The 20,448-nt window shown below is 39.0% G+C and overlaps 1 protein-coding gene across 1 annotated transcript in view; it reads left to right on the top strand.

Annotated features, from left to right (window-relative positions):
* Window positions 1-6,914: 6,914 nt before the first annotated feature.
* The window catches only part of LOC122772330 (coronin-2B), a 32,221-nt gene continuing 18,687 nt past the window's right edge, over window positions 6,915-20,448 (top strand). The window contains exon 1 of the mRNA XM_044030289.1: window positions 6,915-8,460. Within this exon, the coding sequence (XP_043886224.1) occupies window positions 8,446-8,460 (15 nt within the window). The 5' untranslated portion in view covers window positions 6,915-8,445. The remainder of the gene's footprint in view (window positions 8,461-20,448) is intronic.

The raw sequence follows: 20,448 nt of genomic DNA, 5'->3' as shown, positions 1-20,448 counted from the left end.
TATTTAAAAAAATCCATGTACCACTACAACATGTTGAGTGTCTGTGGCAAGATGGCCGCCCTGTGCGGACATTCGACTGCGTTGGCGCGGACGAGACATCTAGCCATTATATATCTACAGTCAGGCTAACTAGCTTAGCCAAGCTAGGCTAGCTAAGTAGCAGTGTTTTTAAGCTAAGCTAGCTAAGTAGCAGTGTTTTTTAGAGCTGGAATGTAACTTTTGACCGCAAAAAACAACAAAGGTAAGACGTGTGCAGAGATTGTCTATAGTGTGCAAGCTAGGTTTTTATATTTTAAACAGGGAGCACTTGGTTAATTAATTACATGGGACTTTCTGCTTGTTAGCTGGGAGCTGGAGCTAACTAACTGTTACTACCAGCAGTGATGAATACTTACTTTCTTGAAAAACTTTCTGATATCCATTCTTCCTTCACATTATCCTGTTAATGCTACTGAATTCGCTCTGTGTGCTTCAAGGTGCACATTGGCTGCAGGAGTGCGAGCAAGATCGCAGGGAAAACGTGGACTGGATTTTCAGTGATGTGGGCGTTCTCTATATGAACAAGTGGAATGGATTGGATAACGACGCACTAATGGGGCTCTCTGCCTTACATTATGAAGTGAAGAGAAACCGACAGATTTATGATCATATTTAAGTGAATAATGACAGGTTATATCATTATTTATTTAAACTCAGTTTATGGCCATTTCATATAGAATTTGTCTGCACTTTTTTGTAAAAAAAAAACAAAACTCCAAATTATTTAGGGGGGCTTAAGAATATTTTAGGGGGGCTTCAGACCGACATAAGCCTTGGTGCCACAGTGAAGAGGGCCAAAAGGTTTGGACACTAATTCAGAATCCTTCAAACAAAGGCCATGCCAAATGACAGAAATTAAATAAAGAAAAGAAAAAGAAACCAATGCAAAGAAGGCAAAGCTATGGTTAAACTAAATTCATAACAGGCAAAGCAGCAGTGGCAAATCTTTCTTCATGCATCTCTGACTCATGAAAACATGATATCACTGGGAAGCTATCTTGAGAGAGAGAGAGAGAGAGAGAGAGAGAGCTACGGTGGCTGCAGTGGTACAACCTAAAAACGCAGCAGATACTCTACCTGTTACACATGCTACTGCAGCTCCTGCTCGTGGTCGAATGTAATCAATAATGGCCCCGTGAAGCACAGGTGTCCACATCTCCATGAAGCACATGAGACTACACTCCTGTAGAGTCACTGGTTCCTCCAGCTCCTCGCACTTATTGGGTAGCGTGTTGACATTCGCCATCAATACTTAAGGCAGAAACGACTTGGACAAACCGATCTGTCAATGGCTAAGATTACTGAATTTATGGGATTTATTGATTTATTATTTGACACATGGTTGTTTGATGTTATATATAACCAGCATAATGAATTCAATTTGAAAAATTGGTGAATTATCTGAACAAAAGATAATTATCTTCACGGACAATCAACCATAATTTGTTTACTTTGTCATTTTGTTTAATTTTCCAGCAAGTAACATTTAATTATTGCTGTTATTTGATTGATATTTATTTATAAACTGATTTATAGTGTATATATATACACATATATATATACATACATATATGTATATATATATATATATATATATACACATACATATATACATATATACATATATACAGTGACCACTCTACCAGAAACATTACATTGACAAAGATCACTTTATTAAGAACACAACATTGATCGCCATATTTGGCTCAACAGTTAATACTATAAGGAACACTCCATGATGACTTATGGTGGCCCAGACATGAATGCAAAAGCCACAATAGAAATGCAACACTCACAACACAAATACAAAAGCCACAAAGGAAGTCAGCAATTCGTTTTTTGTTAGTTGTTTAGATGTTTTTTTATACAATAGTTCCAGGTTTCTGGGGGATTGTTGGCTGGCGAGCAGCTGCACCAAGAACAATATGATAGCATGTGGCACTAAATCTCTACACAGACGCAAGTGCAGTAGAAGAAGATTAAAAAAAAACCTCAAGACGTCTATGCAGTAACATTAACAATATGTCAAGGAGTGGTACTCACCTCGGTAACCGTGTATGGACTACTTGGCAGCAGTGTTGTTACAAGTAGGGTGGTAGGGTGGTGGTAACATAGTTGTTTTCCTATTATATTTTCTCAGTCACTATGGGGTCTGATCCAGTGCAGGAATGTCCATTCAAAAGTATCGCTCCTTGATGTAATGTTAATTTTACTGCATAGCTAGCCTCAGAAAAAGCAAAAAACATTTACAGTGCTTCGATATTCTTCATGTCTTACTCATGGGCACTTTATTCTGTTTTTGAATGAAATGAAGACTGCTTTTTAAGAGATATTTTGTCATTGGAATGCTCTCAAAAATATTGTTAATATCTGTTCTCGATTTCGTGAGCCCAATCTTGTGTCTTGTCTCGAGAGCGGCAACCCCTAGCTTGGACACTTCAGCAATGACGTGCCTGAGGTCATTTGGTGTCTCAGGTCCTTTAACATGACACCCTCGCTCATGTGACCAACCAGGTTTGACCGGACCCTGTTTTGTGTCATAACACTGTCGGCTCCTGTGTCGGACCTCTTGTACCACAATGTATCTCACAATGGCTTCCATGGTGGACCAATACATGGTGGGGGACTACATTTAAAAAGCATGATGTTTATATTTTCATTGCAGTTTTAAACTCTTTTCACATATTTATCCATTGGTCCAATGAGCACAGAAGGCCTTTCTTGTAGTGCAGGGTCATCGTCATCATCATCATCATCATCATCATCAGGAGGCATGTGTTCTGATGATAAAGTGTCATCCATACTAGTTTGCACAGACGACATGATTGTATCATCGTATTCAGATGCCAAATCATTCTGCTCTGTAGTTTCCATGCTATTGGAACTCCTCTTTAGTAATATATGCACCTTCCTCTGCAAACGTTCCTTCTCTCTGGTGGTATGCTGTTGTATCCTTTCAGAACATTCAAGCTTTTGTTGGAGTTTGCAAATCTCAGCCAGATATGCTTCCTTTGTCTGATCATCCAGCTGCACTCTCTGATAACTCTCTGGGTAGCTTGCTTTCATGTCCAATATTTTGGCCCTTAATTTCATGGGCTTATCAATAACAAGCATGCATTTCTCTAGATCGGAGTTGATATGCCTAATATGTGATGTCAGTTTTCTGACTTCAAACTTCTGCTTTTCAAGCTCTTGCTCACTAACATTCAATTTACTGGATATAAATCCAAGCCTCTCCGTTACATTGTCAGCTTTGAACTTTTGCATGTTTAGCTTGACCAGAGTTTCTTTCAGCCTGCCCTCTTGCTGTCTGATGTCATCCTCTAAACGCTGGCTCTTCTTTTGCAGTTCAGTCGTTTGCAGGACCTCTGTCAGTCTTTTATTTTCAGAATGTGCAGTTCTATACTGCTCATGAGTCTCCGCTAACTCTTCTTTGTGTCTTTCCAATTCTTGATTAAGGTTAGTCAGTACATAAGCTTTCTCCTCATTAAGTTGTTTATTCTCTATAAGGCAAGTTTTATAGTTATCCAGTAAGCTTGCCTTTTCCTGAGCAAGTTGTTGACTCTCTTTACAACTATTATCAAGGGCATCCTCTAAGTTAGCCTTGTCTTCTGCAAGTTGATGGCGCTCTCTAAGGGTGTCGTCATACATTGCTTTCAAAAGATTAAGGCTACTCTGTACATTAGCTTTGCCATGGGAAAGTTGTTGAGTGTTTTTGTGGCTGTCATTGAGTGAATCCTGTAAGTTGGCTTTGTCCAGGTTAAGTTGTTGATTCTCTTTTCCGCTTTTAATGAGTCTCTCTTTCAGATCATCTTCCCTCGCCTTGCCTTCTGCAACCTCTCTCCTCAGAGCCTCAATCTTTTCCTCAAGAGACTCTATTGTCAGGCCATTGGAATCTTTTAGCAAATAATAGGTTAAATAAAAATCAAGCAATTCTCGATAAGTATAGTTGTGAGGGAGTTGTTGAGGCTTTACAACTTGACCTTTGTCATCTTTTGCTCTGCTTTTTTTATAATTTGCTTCATAAAAATCAAGCAAGTCCTTATAGGTGTACATGCGGAATGTAAGGAGGCTTAAGTCTTTAGGATCCTTAGACATTATGATGTCCGTAGATGTGCTCTATCCTTTTTCTTTTTTAAAGCCACTGTACCACTGCAGCCACCATATGGTAAGGCTGTCTTGCATTTGTGATTTTCTCAACTGACATCACTGTCCTTTGATCTTGGCTTTTGATCTACATTAACCCAGGATGATGATGTCAGGGAAGAAACACCGACTGGGGGAGGGGATTAAGGAGATGAGAGAAGCTTTGAGAGAGGAAGAATCCAAAAGGGTTGAATGAAAATCAGATGACGATGATGATGAGAATAAAGAACTTCAAACTGTGATAAAGACACTGAGACAAGAAAGTACAGTAGTTGGGTGGATAACTTTGTGGTGAACTGAAGAACTTCAAACTGTTTTAACAGCATTATACCAGATATAGCTGACCTGAAATTATTAGAAGATGATCTCAGACAAAGAAGGAGAGAGAACTGTGAGAACTGGTGGCGGCTGATGATAAAAAAAAAAAAAACATTTAGAGTTTTATACAAAAATCAGAAAACAAAACAAGTAATTTTCAATGATGATGAATGGAAACTAAACTTCAGTATGTCATGAAGGCCTTTCTACAAGTTATGTGGCGTAATGAAGCCTTAATGTGATCCTACAGGCTTTGATCTGCAGCTGAAAAGTTGTTTATAATTCAAAAGAAACAAAAAAACGAACAAACAAGTAATCGATTAAAGATAAAACATGACGATAGTTGTTCGGAGCTATGAGGAAAAGAGAGTAAACAGCTGCACAGTGATACAGTGATAAGCTATTTACATGAATCACAGGCTAGAGTTACCTGAATACTTCCTTTGCATGTAATTTACATGCAGTCGTGAGTTCGGGTTACTATGTTTACATAATGTAAACATAGTAACTCGCGACTGTTTGCTGTCCTGCCTCCCAAATGGTAATTATATATTATTAGATATTGTAAGTCGCTTTGGATAAAAGCGTCTGCTAAATGACATGTAATGTAATATAACTCGAGTATGTTCGCTTACTTCGGGATTGCAACTTACAGATCACAGTGGATCAACATTTAGTCACACGTATCTGGAACTGAAAAATATAGTATTTCACATTTTGATTAGATTCTACCCAGCTGGAAAAAACAGCTGTTTCCATGTTAGTCTATGCCGTTTTTTCTAGCATGGTATTCATAATATGACATTCTAACAAATTCATCCTGCAGGCCTGATTGGACCCTCTGGTGGGCCAGGCCTGTATGTTTGACACCACTGCTGCAAACAGAGAAACAGCCCTCAGCAACCTCTCACACACGCACAGGGCTATATCGCGGCTGGATTTCTAACGTCCCTTTAACTTATCTGTTAAGGCGTATCAGTCTCAGGAGGGTCCTCTCACTCCCTCGATCTGCCGTCCTCCGCCAGTGTCCACCATGACTGGCTACCCCCTGCTGTTCCCGCGTCTGCAGTGGTTGCTGCATCCAATTAAATGAAACCAGTTAAAACCATGCACCATATACAAAATGCTGAGTTGCACGTTGCAAAGCGATTCACTTGATAAAAATCTTCACGTCCCGATAAAAGTGCTCACATTATGTCATACTTTGCATCATACTCACCCGATACAGCCACTTCACTCTTCATTCATCCTCACTGCAGACCTTTTCACTCAGTACTTGTCCCGGCCTCTACCTCACCCAGCCTGTCAGCCACACCCACCTCGTTAGTTGATTCCACTCACCTGGTTCACTCAGCTGCTCTGCATCTCCAATCAAGCCAGTATAATAAAGACTCCTGCTTGACAGGCACTGCCAGTTTGTTCTTTGCCGCTTCAATGCAAGACATTCCAGCACTCTTACACACTGATTTACTTTTGCACTCATCGTCATCTTCACAGTGGATCGTCTTCCTCCATCTTGCCCTATCCGTTCATCTGAATCCTGGAAATGACCTCAGCCTTCTCTTGCTTACCATGACAATTGCCTTAAAGCTCTTGGCTGCCATGCTGCCTTCATTTGACATGTATTTGCAAATGCCATTAAAGGCCGTTGCAAAAGACCTCTGTCATGATTCCTGGACAAACTTTTGATGTATGATTTCTGGGGGTTTTCTCAAAGTTATGGGACATGTTTCTCTGACCTGTGCACTAGGATTATGAAATGCCATCACCCTTTGACATTTGCTCTCCATTCATCCATTCATTGTTTAGTTTTGTTCTTTGAAATTTCTTCACGTTTACCCGAAATGCTCAGCCAAACCATCCATGTTCTTAAAAGAATTGGTCTATTCGAGTCCATCTCCATTCCATTATTATCTTTTTTACTGATTATGTCAAGATACTGCAATTTAATCTCTAACCAATTTTGCAGTCTCTTTAAAATAATTATTAATTTAATTGGATAAAGACAGTGAAGTGGAGACAGGAAATAGGGTAAAAGAGTCATAGAGAGACAAGCAGTGAAGATCCAACTAGTAGGAAGTAATAGCAATATTGTTTTTAACAGATCAAGGATAGCTGTCTAAAATATTTGAAATATTGGTCTCTCAAATACAGAAATCACAATTTGTAATATCTGTACAAATTGTATTTAAGGGTAAGCATGCATAGACAATATGATACCAGCTCACCACCTTACAAAATATCTCATACACACAGTATACACTTGAAAACTAGGTTATGTTATGTTATGTGCAATATATTATCACAAGAGGGCAGCATACCACTGAATATAGTGGACTCCCTCAGCTACAAAGCTGTCAGAGGTTGAGCGGTTAAAAAGGACATCAAAGTTCATATTTGCTGCAATTAAGTCATTTATTGATACAAAACAAGATATTTGTGCAAGTTACAAATGTAATGTTCACTTCATTCAAATGGGTTGAAATGGAAAAACATTGAAATTGTTCATGGAAATGAACAATTGCAACTCTAAGCTTTAATTTAGCACATCCTTATAATACATCATTACAATAAAGATAAACCTATAATGATACAATATATTTTAGCAATAAGACACGACTAATACTACAGATAAATAAAGGTTCTACCTTTAAACTACATAAGTGACACTCTTTATTTCAGAAGACAATCTTATTCCACCAATAATATGTGCACAAACAGAGGAAATAGTATTGTTTTAGGCAGGAAATGCTGAGATTAAGGTCCCAGACAACGAAGACAGACTGAAAAACCAAGTGACCAGTGAAGATACTATGCAACAGTTACAGCACACACACACACACACACACAGATGACACAAGAAACAACGTCAGTATTGTGGGTTTCTGCCACTAGAGAAGTCTCTCACTTGGCTTTGGGAAGATAAGCCATGGTAACAGAGTTGGAATCTTGGCTCGACTCAAACAGCATGCCGACAATGTGGGTGGGAGACTCTGTGTTACTACTGTGTACTGTACAAGTGTTCTTGCAAGGAAATAAAAACAGAACTATACTCTAAAATGAAGATACCCCACCGTTGATGGCTTTGAGCACTAAGGTTTAGGGCTGAAATCAGTTAAATGACATTTAAAATGTATCACAATAAGGTGAGTGTGCAACATTACACCACACAACTCATCCACTGCAAGTAATTGTATTCCACTCCAACAAACCCCATCATATATGTAAAATTGTATTGGATATGATTGATTTAAACAACAGAATTTGACAAGAAGATTACACAATTGACGTTATATCTCTATAAATGTCTTTATAGTTTATATTTAATTCAATGCCAATGACTCAAATGCTCACTCTCTCACACACACATGCAAACACACACACACACTGGGTGACGTGTAAGCTCCCTATCTGAGTAGCAGACTGCGACACAGCCTTTGGTTCTGCAGTCCTCTACTCTATACTGTCCCAAGGTGCACTGCTCTAGCCTCCTCCTGCAGCCCTGCCTGCTCATCAATGAGCTGTAATCCTGTATTCATCTATCACTAATCATATTGTGAGAAGAGTAGGACAACCAGACCTTGTGTGCATCATCTGTGTATGTGTGTGTGTGTGTGTGTGTGTGTGCGTGCAGCTCTTGAGGGAGGAGGGAGGGGTTGTGTATCCTAGCACGGAGCCTTTTCCTCTTGTAGTAACCGACTGCCAGCCATTACTTCACTGCAGCAGCAGCAGCTTTCATTCTGTGGGTACTTAGTGAACCAGACACACTAACCTGTCTATTCACTCCTCCCCTCTCTCCCTCCGTCTCTCTCTCTCTGTCTCTCTCTCTGAGTGTGTCTGCATATTCAGCAAAGCTGCCCTCCTCTTTCCTCCTCATCACTCCTGCGGCATTGCTCTCTGCTTGAAGGGGAGACTGGCCTGCTCCTCAACCACTGATCCTGCATGACTGTCACAAAGGTAAGAAGGCTCCACACAGGGAATAATTTCAACTATGTCTCGAGTGATTTGGCACGTGAAGGGTGTTTCAGTCATTATTCTCATTAAGATGCTGTGTTTGAACAGTGTGTTTGTGTCTGATCAAGGATAATGATGATGGTTCTGATCAAATCAACCAGATTGTATGGATGCATGTTTTCATCTGCAGTGTTTCACAGGCATTCTGGGTATGATAAACTTATTTTATTTGCGTAGTGAAGCTGTATCAACTTTATTTGAGTTCAGGCCTGACATTTGAAGACTTTAAGAATTGGAAGTTTGCACAAGAATCCCTTTCAGTTACCACAGTGTATGTGCAGGATTGCTAAGGGGAATTGTTGGCAATAATGTTTGTCCAGTTTTTTGGAAGTTGATAGTGTTTCCTTCAGTCATATTGTGTATTGTGGTTTCCCCTTGCTCTATTGTTGTAGGGATGAACTTGGGACCCATTTCATCTATTTGTTGAGATTTTGCAATTGCTTTTCTACAAATAAACAAAACAGTGGGTAGAAAAACCCCAAAGAAAGAAAGACTAATGTTGCTTGTGGAAAAGTGAAAAAGAATAGCTTTTTCATCCAAGTCATTGTGGGCAAGCAGGGAGAAAGTGGAGGGTGAAGGTTGCTAGATGCATTCAAATTCAGAGTTGGAGCCTTTTCGTCTCATATACAGCTTCATGAAAATAAGTATTATCAGTAAACCATTGTGTATATACAGGTGGAAGGTCACTTTTCCAATTGACAGGTACAAGTATACAGAAGCTGTTACAAAAGCAAAAAATAATAATAATTGTTGAACAGGCAGTAAGGATAGGAGCCTGGATAGACAGCAACAATAGCCAAGATTGACATTTGTGTGTGTGTATGTGTGTGTCAAGCTGTTTATAAAGTCACTGTAAAGTCTGCATTGGTGGTTGCACTAATATAAGGCTGCAGCAGCCACTTGAATCCTCTTACTCAATTAACAGGACGAGAGAGAGCAAGAGAGAGAGGAAATTAGCACACCTGCTCGCCGTGTAGAGAATTAACCCAGCCAAAAATAGACGACCTAATAGACAAATAGACGTAGGACAATGAACCTATTTTCTCATCACACTGTAAGAATGGTCACACTCCTGTACATTCCACACGAGTTCTAACTCTCTCTCTCTATAAAACCTGCACACAGATGGCTTCACTCAGAGTAGAGCTTTCTGCCTGTGAAACATTCAAGAGACATTGTGTGAGAGTAGTGTGCAGCTGTGTAGGTGGATGGTATGAGAACAGACAGAGAAAAAGGTTGTTGAAAAAATTAATGAAACATTATTTTAACATTTGTGCCCTTGACTTTTTGCATTGTTTTTATTCCGACTAGCAATTGTGGAAATGATGTTAGGGATAAGAGTGACAGATGTGAACAGGCCTGAAATATTTGCCAAAATAAATAAATAAATAGAAGTATGAGAGCATATTACCTATTGGTATCTGAAAGATGATGATGGTGTGAGGTAAGAGACTAGGGAGCTTGGCTCTGCCTGCCGACAGCAGAGAAGTCACCTTGGAAGGTAAACTGGACAAGGGCTTCTGTGCTGACGGAGCTGAACAGCTTTCTACGTCTCAGCACAAAGGCAATATTGAAAAACGATGGTCCCTGCGATGCCTACTTTACACCACATCCAAATATGTTTTGTCCGGCCCATCCTCTTAAAGCTGCAGTGCATATCTTTTGGTGATTTGATTTTTCTGCCATTATTTGTAAACTGCAATACTATCAGACCTGACTGGTGGAGCATTACAATATCAAGGACATTTGATTGTAAATGAAAGTTACACACTGCAGTTTTAACAATATACAGTTAAGAATTACAGTGATTGCACAAAATTAGTCAGCACTCGCGCCATCACAGCAAAAAGAACCAGGTCTGCAGCCCGGATGGAGTTTGCATGCATGTTCTCCCCATGTGAGCATGAATTTTCTCCAGCTTCTTCAGTTTCCTCCTACAGTCCAAAAACGTGCAGATTTAGGAATTAGGCAAATTGGACACTGTAAATTGACCATAGTAAAGTTACCATAGTAACTTAATAAGTTACAAGCTGATTTTCTGCTCCAATACATCAAGTATCAATACATCAATGTCAGTAAACACAACAGTCAGCAATTTCATCTGTTGGTGGCTAACTTCCTGTCATTGCCGCGGTCTCTGCATCATCTCATGAATGCACAGCTGTATCGTCCTCAGTTCAGTAAGTACAATGAAAACATTATTTGCCAGACTTCTTCTAAAATAAGGGACTAATGATACATAACACTGGTGGTGACTAGTTAGAGTATGGCTTTCTATAATATCACCTGATGTTAGCTTGGGTTCTGAAGCTAAATCAACAGGAAGGCTAGTGGTAATCCCCCTGAATGAGGATAAATGTCCCTCCAACTTCCGCATTTCACTGCACTAGAAAAATAGTGAAAACAGTGGATACAGAAGGATGTACAGGCCTGAATTTCAACATGGTTTTTGATGCTGTTGTCTTATTCTCCTATGTACCGGCTTCTTCTATTGTCTCTGGCATATGTGCAGAGCTCCAGGCCAGCTTGAGTTTGACTCTGGTCTGATTAATGCACTACATGCAGTAGTAGCTCAATTCAGCTGTTAGTCCAACTACAACTTCATGTTTCCATATATTAGTAGTATATAAGTACGGTTTTAGCCAGGCTAAAACACAAATTCACTTCATGTAAATGTACTGACTAACAGCATCCTTCAACAACATGGGGGGCAACAGAGGCTGCGCTGAGCATTGATTGTTGCCCCGAGTTACCTTCTTTTCAGTTGTAGCTTTCCTCTCAGTTCATAGGGCTCAAGGGAGAGGCAGCATGGCCACAGCGGGATTTTTTTTTGTGAAAGAAAATGACCTTCTCAGAAGGTCACCCAGCCCATCCCTCCTTCTGCCAAACAACCTCCAGCACAGAAGGACTGAAGATTGTTTCATATTCAAAGCAATTTCGGGCATTCAGCACGCTATTTGAGCAAGTTTCTGGAATAGAAATAGCTGTTTAATACCTTCTCTTTTGGGAAGCTGTAATTTACATGGTGACCCCTTAAATGGTCCAGTTGTTTTTAGTTGGATACCATGGAAAGATCAGTGTGCCAGCTCTGAGAGGGGGTGGGCCCGACCTTTGGAGTATCCCTTTTTGTTCCTTTACACCAGCAGAAATGCTCCTCAGTTAACACTGAAGGGAATCCATGCAGTGATAAATGTGGTCCCCGAGGACAGTCTTTCTCTCTCTCTATCTCTCTCTCTCTCACACACACACGCACACTTTCTATCTCTTTCTCTCACACTCTCTTTGCTTGCCAAAGCTGTTAAAGACAGAAGCACCCAGATCAAAACCTTGCATGGGGTTTCCATCGCCATACCAGACCCAGTAAAAATGTTTTCAAATAAATCAATATCAATAAATAACATGATAAATGTCATATTATTAGTCTGAGTTCTGCTCCTTAGTGAAAGTTGAAAGAAATCAGTTTTAAATGTATTCATGAGCAGAAAACAACAAGCACCTGTTAAACAGCAGGGAATTGCTGACAATCATTACACAAATCTTTAAGTAATATATCATAAAATATTTTTACTCATTATTAAATCAGTGCACAAAAACATCGGTATATAATAAACCTTACTGTTAAAGACAATTATACTGCAATTTATGCTGTTACTGAATTATTGCCTTTGTCAAACGCTGGACTTGCTTATATGTGTCCTGTGACCCAACCCATCATCTGTATACAGACAAACTACACATGTTTGTTTCAAACAGAGTACAGCTACATATGTTTACTGAACTGATGGAAGTGTTCAAAATAAAACACACATTAACACATTAAACAACTGTTGTACCTGCTTCATACTTGTGGATACCTAACTCATTGCACCTAAAGACAGGTCCAGATTTAATTCTACTACAACAAATGGCCAGATTCTCAAGCTCTAACACCCCAGTCTTCACAAATGAGAACCACATACTTTATATTTAACCTGCTGACGTGGGATAATTCAAAGTAACACTCCAGCTGTGCTAAGTGTGTTTGCAATTACACAGATGCAAACTCACTATAAGGACGCCCGTTTCGTTCTGATGTGTGGTTGGAAAAACATCTGTCAGCCATTTTCAGTGTGTTTATGGTATAGCTTCTGCTGTTAAGTGTACAGCTGTTGCAGCTGTTATAGTCTATAACAATTCCAAATGTGTTTCAAGATAGTAAAGCTTTGGTAAATCATAGATTCAATGTCTATCCTATTTTTTTTATATATATGTTCTCACAGTAATAGTCGTTTTATTTGTGTAATCAGTTCAGAAAATAAACCTTAACATTGGAAAGCCTTCTACATTCACAGATCCAAACACATCTACATGTACACACACTACGCCCACCATGAATCCTAATTGCATCTGATTTAGACCATTGGCCATTTCTCAAGCTTAATGTTTATCCGCACGCTGTCACACGCATACAGCAAAACACAGACCGACACATTAAACCAAAGAGCTAAATCTCTAACCGAACAACTCAAAACCTGTTATTCCTATAGTGGGGAAAAAAGGGCTTACAGCAGTTTAGGTGTGTGTGTGTGTGTGCAGGGGTGTGGAATGGAGTGGTTGGAAGGACAAATGGGAAATAGTTGTAAGAAAGCATTCACCACAGGAAGACATTCAGATCTTATGAGCTCATTGCCTGTCAGAAAGCTTCCTTACCATGATCACTCTGTGTGTGTGTGAGAGTGTGTGAAAGAGAGAGAGAAATTTTCAAATCTTTGGCCTGAGATCTGTTTCCAAAAGACTTGGGAAAACTCTTCATTCATTATGTCACTTTGCCACAATCCAGACGTTTCACGAAATATCGAAATAGGACTTGTTGTAGCCTCTGTTGGCATAAATTTTGGGAAATATTGCTGAGAATGGTATCAAATAAATTCAATGTGAACTAACTGGAAATAGGAACACAAGAGAGTGACTTTTATCTGCATCCCTTTTCCCCACCAGCTGAGATAAGTTGCAGACTGTGTGTGTGTGTGTGCCCGTGTGTATTCAGGACATAGGATGTGCTTCCTGTTTTTGGGCCTGGGGATAGGGCAATATATGCAATAAATGCGCGGACACAGGATGCAGGTTATACACTGTAAAAGTATGTTGTTCAACAATTGAGTAAGGGTATGTTTAGTTAATTATACAGTATGTCATTGAAAAAAGCTTTAGGATTTGCATCCAATATAAATTCAGCTGTCTCTGGGCTTTGCTTTAGTCTGGATGGGTTTGCTGAAATGATTTGGTGTTAGTTAGTTTGTCAGTATGAAATCTTCTGTTTAGCTTTCGCTCTACTGTCCATAATAAAACAGCTTGAGAAACTGGGTTTCCAAACCCATGTTGCTTTTTTTTATCCTTGGATGTCAGCTCTACCTTTTACTGTAAAGCAGAATTTAATCATGCTGAAGCTGCAGCTGTCTGTTTTCTTTTTTGTAGCTTATTTGTGGCTGCTTCTTTTTTAATTGAATCAGCATTCATCCACATTAAAACTGCATTTTGGGATCACTCAAATGCTGTTTATGGAAAATGTGTCCCAAAGTGGGACAATCTCAAAACACCCTTGCGTTTTCATGTAGACAACCAGTGTCTACATGCATTCGCTGTCACTCTCTTTGTCGTCATCCTCCTCTTGTGTTTAGATATTGTTTGGTTCATTTGCTTTATGATAACTTATTTCTTTTCCATAGTCACTCTGGCTTGGTCCATTCTGTCTCTGTTTCTGTGATTGTAGACTTTGTGATGTATACTTGTGTAGCGCCCTTAGCCTTTCTGTACGAAAGCACATTAACGACACTCACATTCTTTCTAGGTTCGGGAAGTCAGACACCTCAATCATTCAAATTAGCCAAAGTTAGGAAATTAACAATTGACAATCGCCTCACAATGATGAACTTGCAATAATGAAAATAAAATACAAAAATAGAGCTCTTTTGGAAAAAATACATTTAAATAAAAGTGTCCCTTCTTTTAAGTTGGAAGAGTTCAGTTTATCTGACTACCTGGGTAGATTTTGTGTGTTTTGTGTTCTTATCTACGTCAGAGAGTGAAGTGAGTTGATGTCTGTGGTTCTCCAGAGTGGATCCCACAGCTGGCCACACCGTGCTTCTTCTCCGTCCACAGTCGATTGATTGTCCTAGCTCGCCACTGAACCTCCCAGGGTTCAGAATCAGAATGCGCTATTTCTTAATCTGGCAAAAAAAAAAAACAATCTACACACACAGTGCAGAAAACATACAATTACTACCATATCTTTGTTCATCACATGACCTCATACTGCTTGTACTATGAATATCTTCCATATATGTATATGCCCAGTGGCAGGATATACAGTATAATCGTCTAATCGCTGTAAATAACTATGTTTACATTTACCATAGAAATATTTTTACCACTTCACAATTCTCCATCATGAAGTTACTTTTTAATTTAGACTTATTTACCTTTGTAGAGCTATATTTATATTTTTAAACAGCTCCATTTAATCAATGTTTATCTTTTTAACTGTAGCATATATGCAGCCAATATTAACTTTTTTAACTATAAATGAACTGTATTCAATTGTTTTACCAACATAAATATTTAAATAATCAAGTGAAAGAAATCACAATATAACAATCATAAGCTAGAAATTATTTCCATAACTTTGCATCATGTCAACAGAATCATGCATCATGTGCTATTTAGCCACCTACCTTTTAGCATCCACGTTGAATACTAGAATACATGAGCAGCATAACTGCTGGCACGAGCATGACTAGCGTCGTAGCATCTCGCTAAAAGCGCTAGCGTTAGCATCTCGCTAACATCGCCAGCGTCTCTCACAGCGCTTCTTAATGTTATTTTACATAATTATAAACACAATACCACAGTGAGCATTTTGAACATTAAATAGCGTAAAAGCTGTAATTAGTTTTAAGGAAAGTATTTTAATAAAGGCATTTTCACAACAAAACTTTATCAACAAGCTAATAATGAGGCTTAGCCTCCTAACATGTAACCACCATGCTTACCGGAGCTCATACAGGAAGTTTGCATGATGAAACAGCTCTTTTTATCTAAAAGAAAATACAAAACTCGATCCTCAGTGTGTTAATCTCGCTGCATTCATCAGGTCATTACGTCGTTTCATCAGGGGTGCTCTGACCATGACAATGGATATGGAGATGATGCGCCATCTTGTGGTGGGCATGATAAACACCACTAAATTACATAGATGGGTCTAGACATCATGTGGGTGACACTTGTTTGAATAAACCACAAATAAAAGGAAGGAAATGCAGAGCCCTTGAGGCTTAATGGGACTCTCAACAGATGACAAAAGTAGCTCAAATTGCCCAGATTGAATATATAGACCCACCAAATAGAAGCTTGAAGGAATTCCAAGCCATTTCCGCTCTTATTTTGTTCGAGATGCCCTCTACAGCAGTCATGGGGAGCTCAACAAAGCCTCGGCAGAAGTCCAAACGGGTACAGCCATGTCTTCCCTCTGATTTACAGCATAGGTGACATTTGCGCTGTCTGTCATTGATGCATCAAACCACTTACCTAAGCACTTGATTGGCTTGTCGTCTATGGATGGAATGACCTCACCCTGGACTTGATGACCAAACACTGGACTTTTTCTTCACAATGCCCAAACTTCCTTGGACGTGTGTCACAGTTGTTGTTGTGATGTCATCCATGGAGTGCTGGCTGGATGACGCCTGACTCCAGCCTGAAGCCATTACGAGTTAAATGGGGGAGATGGTACGTCTTGTTGGAATCCCTTTTTGTATAGGTCCTTCAAGTCAGTTGTGGACTTACCTGATGTAATGTGATCATGTCTTGGCCAGCGTCCAGAGTGTGGTATGTGGTCAAGTCCTTTTTCAATGAGGTTATGTGGTACTGACCCATAGGCTTTGATTGTTAGGTCATCTTTCTTCTGCTGTGGGCACTGATACATCACATGCTAATTTTTGCACCAACTTTTCTGGAAATGAGCTTTGTAAAGCGATTATGTGTGGCGGACTATTTTTATTAGCCTGATATATCATCATAGAAAAAATAAGAACTGATTCCACTGAAATTTAATAATTCCCAGAAACCATATAATCAATGTAACTGTCAGTAAGCAAGTGAAATGATTCAGCAACAAGCGAAGTATACAGTACAGTAGCAGTGTGTTGTAATTGGTATTTCCCTGTTTTAGTGGACAGTCATAGTTACTAGTATCACTACACTTACACAGCTGCAGAATGTTGCACTGCCAGTCCACTGCAGTGACAGACAGCATCTGCAACAGTAGCTGTAATCTCTAAAGCAGGGGTGTCAAACATACGGCCCGGGGGCCAGAACCGGCCCGCCAGAGGGTCTAATTGGCCCACAGGATGAATTTGTTAAAATTTCACACTAATCTAAATGTAATGTCAAATGCTCCAGATACCTGTGACTAAATGTGTGTGCCTTTATAGATCCAGTGTGCTGTGTAAATAGTAAAATTAGGCATGATATTGTTGAAATTGCACTTATATTTCTCAAGAAATTTCCTGTTTTGTAAAATTATCCTTCAGTAACTGTAAAACAAAGGAGAAAAAAAAAAGGGGTTCTTGTTGTTCATAGGTTATTATGCTATTATTTTACTATTTTTACTGGTCTGGCCCCATTGAGATCATATTGTACTGTATGTGGCCCCTGAACAAAAATGAGTTGACACCCCTGCTCTAAAGGCTCGGAGATGAAATGTCATGGAATCTTCTTGCATAGTTTCATCCCACATCACATTCCCAAACATGGGGCTGACAATGAAAGTGCTGTAGTATGTATTTTCATTGCTTGTCTGCTAATGCAATGTCAACTCTGCATTTAGCATTGGTTTAGATTTAACCTATGCAAATGTTGCAAGAACAAAACTGTACAGTCACACTTAGTCAGTTTTCAGACTTATAAATGGCATATAACAAATCTTGATGTGTGGAAATCTCACAACATATCAGACATGTTGATTAGAGCTTTTCCTGTGAAAGGCAGAGACACGAGGCAAGTACAGAATGGGAAATACAATTGGCAATATCACAAGTTAATAGTTTCTTATGTTACTTATGTTTTCTTGTATATTGGACCTGTTTGAGCTCTTATTTGCCTTATTTTTTTCTTGTAAAAAAACACATACAGCACATCAGAACACAAAGACTTTGAATTTACATTTGGGTTAGCCACTGAGAGAGACAGTGAACAAGTGAGGGAAGATGATACTACCACCTACTCTCTGTCTCTCTCGCTCTCTCTCTCTCACACACACACACACACACAAACACACACATGCATATATCCACGTTAGAGTTCATCTGGGCCAAACTCAGCAGTGTATTTTTGCCCATCGGCACTGATAGCAGTGTAAATATAGATTAATCTATGTAGCACAAAATGCTTCTATTTCTTTATCTCATTCCTTGTGTGTGTTTGTGTGTGTTTCAGCTCATCTCTCTTCTGTTCCTACTTCTTTAAATTGATGTGATATTTTGTTCAATCTTAATGGCACAGTATCAATTACACAGTGGGGTAGACATGGTGTTCTGATGTTCTGAGACATCTCAAGTACCTAAAGTGTCTTATACAGGCAGTAGGTGAGTGTGACAGTTGTGCCTCAGAAACCCTGGTGTAAGGCTGATTTGTGTTGAGTTGGCATTCAGAGAGCTCAGATGAGAAGAAGCAGGTGATCGTGCAGGAACCCAGTTTCAGCTGAGAGATCCTGTGGACTTGATTATGATGCCGCATGCTCTTGAAGTGATTCTGATTTGCTGATTAGTCTTTCGGAGGGAATTGAACCTGAAACATAATGTAAACAGAACAGTTCTGGTGAGTGTGGTGGGGCAAAAAATGTAGAGGAGGCACAATATAATAATCCTAATGTTTGTCTTGATGCGTTTTTTTAAGCAGTGGCTTAGTTTTAGTGTAACATGTTCTCCCTCTGTTTCATTGCTATCGATATTTTGCCCACATGGTTTATCTGGTTACATAAGCAGAACTATAGATAATAAGCAACTATAGACATAAAGCGTGTTTCTATTCATTTGATTTCACTATAGTTGTAATTATGTCATCTTGCCTCATGTGCTATTTTAAAGTCAATAAAACAACTACAAAGAGATGGGAAAAGACCACAAAGACACACAACTAGTAAAAACAACCATAAAAAGAAAAACAAGTAAATTAGAAGTAAAAAAAAAAAAGACAATGAAGAGATTAAAAAGACACACAGAACAATTATAATAAAAAAACATACAATGAAATGCCAAACAGATGTAGGCTTGAGATTATGTTGCTCCAGAAATTATATTTTCATGACTGAAAACAAAACACATGACCACCGGCAAAGTCTACAGCCTCTGTAATTACTGTGCACATGAATCAGCACATCTCTAAACAAACAATGAAGTTTATCGTTTTCACAAAGGCATTTATTGCAGATCACTCTTACATTAATATCCATAGGTGTACATTAATACGTGTCAGATCAGTTGCCTCATGATTCATTACTGATTTGACATGAATGGGTGAAAAAAAGGCAAGAAAGAAGCAGATAAAGGCCTAAATATGACTTAGGAAATGAGCAGATCAGCGGGGCGTCGATGAAGCCAATAATAAAAGTCCCTCAAGGAATAACATCCTAAATTAAATATGAGTCTCAGCTCAGAGAAGTGAAACGAGGTCTGCGTTTTACAGCTGCATTTTAAACTAGGGCACATAGGTCTGCTGTATTGTAGAGATCTAGTTAACAGGCTGGCAATAAACGGATCAATGCAACAGCCTGGAAAGGGGTACATGAGTGACCATGTCTGTGATATCCTGCATATAGGCTAACATTGTCCTTCCATGTTCAAGGTATTTATTGAATGCAAATTTGATAATATGCCACTTTAACGATGCAAAGATGTATGGAACGTCGCAGCATTAGCTCACGTTATTTGCTGTTGTTAGCTCTTCCTGTGAGTGACCTCATTGCATGGCTCCTCTGACTCACAACACATTAACCTTCACCTACTTATTGGAATACTGTCATTTCAAATGTTAATTCATAAGCTCATTGTATGTGATCAATTACATTATGATCATGTTTTGTACTGTAGAAATGACTTTCTACAAGTTTATTATGGTTAAAGACAGAGACGAGTGCATTTGTGTCTTTTAAAAGTATCATGAAGATCTTCATATAATTACATTATTTTTACTACGCCACTGTCCTCTGGCTTCTTATTCGACCTCCAGAGGACCTTGTCCAAATGATAAACATGTACTTTTTTTTGTAAAATCAACATTTCTTTACATCCTGTTGTTTATTTGCCTTTTGTGTGAAGTGAAACTTACTTTAAAGTTACTATAAATATTTTACAGAGAACTTACCTCGCTGCTGTTGGGATGCATGTTTGTTGGTTAAGGGCTTCTGTACAGCAGACGTTTGGCTTGGCTTCTCAGTAAGACATCAGTAAAACATTTAAATAGGCTTTATTGAAATGGTTTAAGTGTGCAGTCATGGGTGTGTTTATGCAGTAAACCAACCAGTCGCACCAATAATGCTGGGAGATGTACTTAGTGGATTGCGATTATAATGGAAGACTTGGCAGAATGCTTCTGTGCAGAGGCAATTGCTTTAGGTTGTGAACATGATCCGTCATTTATCTTTTCATTGTGTCTTGAAAACTGTGGCGTGAATCAACTTTGTGTAGTGTTGCTTCTGTCAAAGTTTGTGAGCTTTCTCCTGAACACTACCGTTATATCTATGTACAAGCTTCGTTCAAGCAAATGTCCACAGTGTAAAAACAAAGCAAATTCAAGAAATGTCATACTGTATTAAATGTGAAATTTGATATAGAAAAAGTCAAATATGTAACATTCATATATTGATGTCGTATTGCTGTAGTAAATTAAATCCTTAAA

The sequence above is a fragment of the Solea senegalensis genome, linkage group LG7, assembly GCF_019176455.1.
Source record: "Solea senegalensis isolate Sse05_10M linkage group LG7, IFAPA_SoseM_1, whole genome shotgun sequence".
In the NCBI taxonomy this organism is placed as follows: domain Eukaryota; kingdom Metazoa; phylum Chordata; class Actinopteri; order Pleuronectiformes; family Soleidae; genus Solea; species Solea senegalensis.
This window is presented reverse-complemented; position numbering and strand designations above follow the sequence as displayed.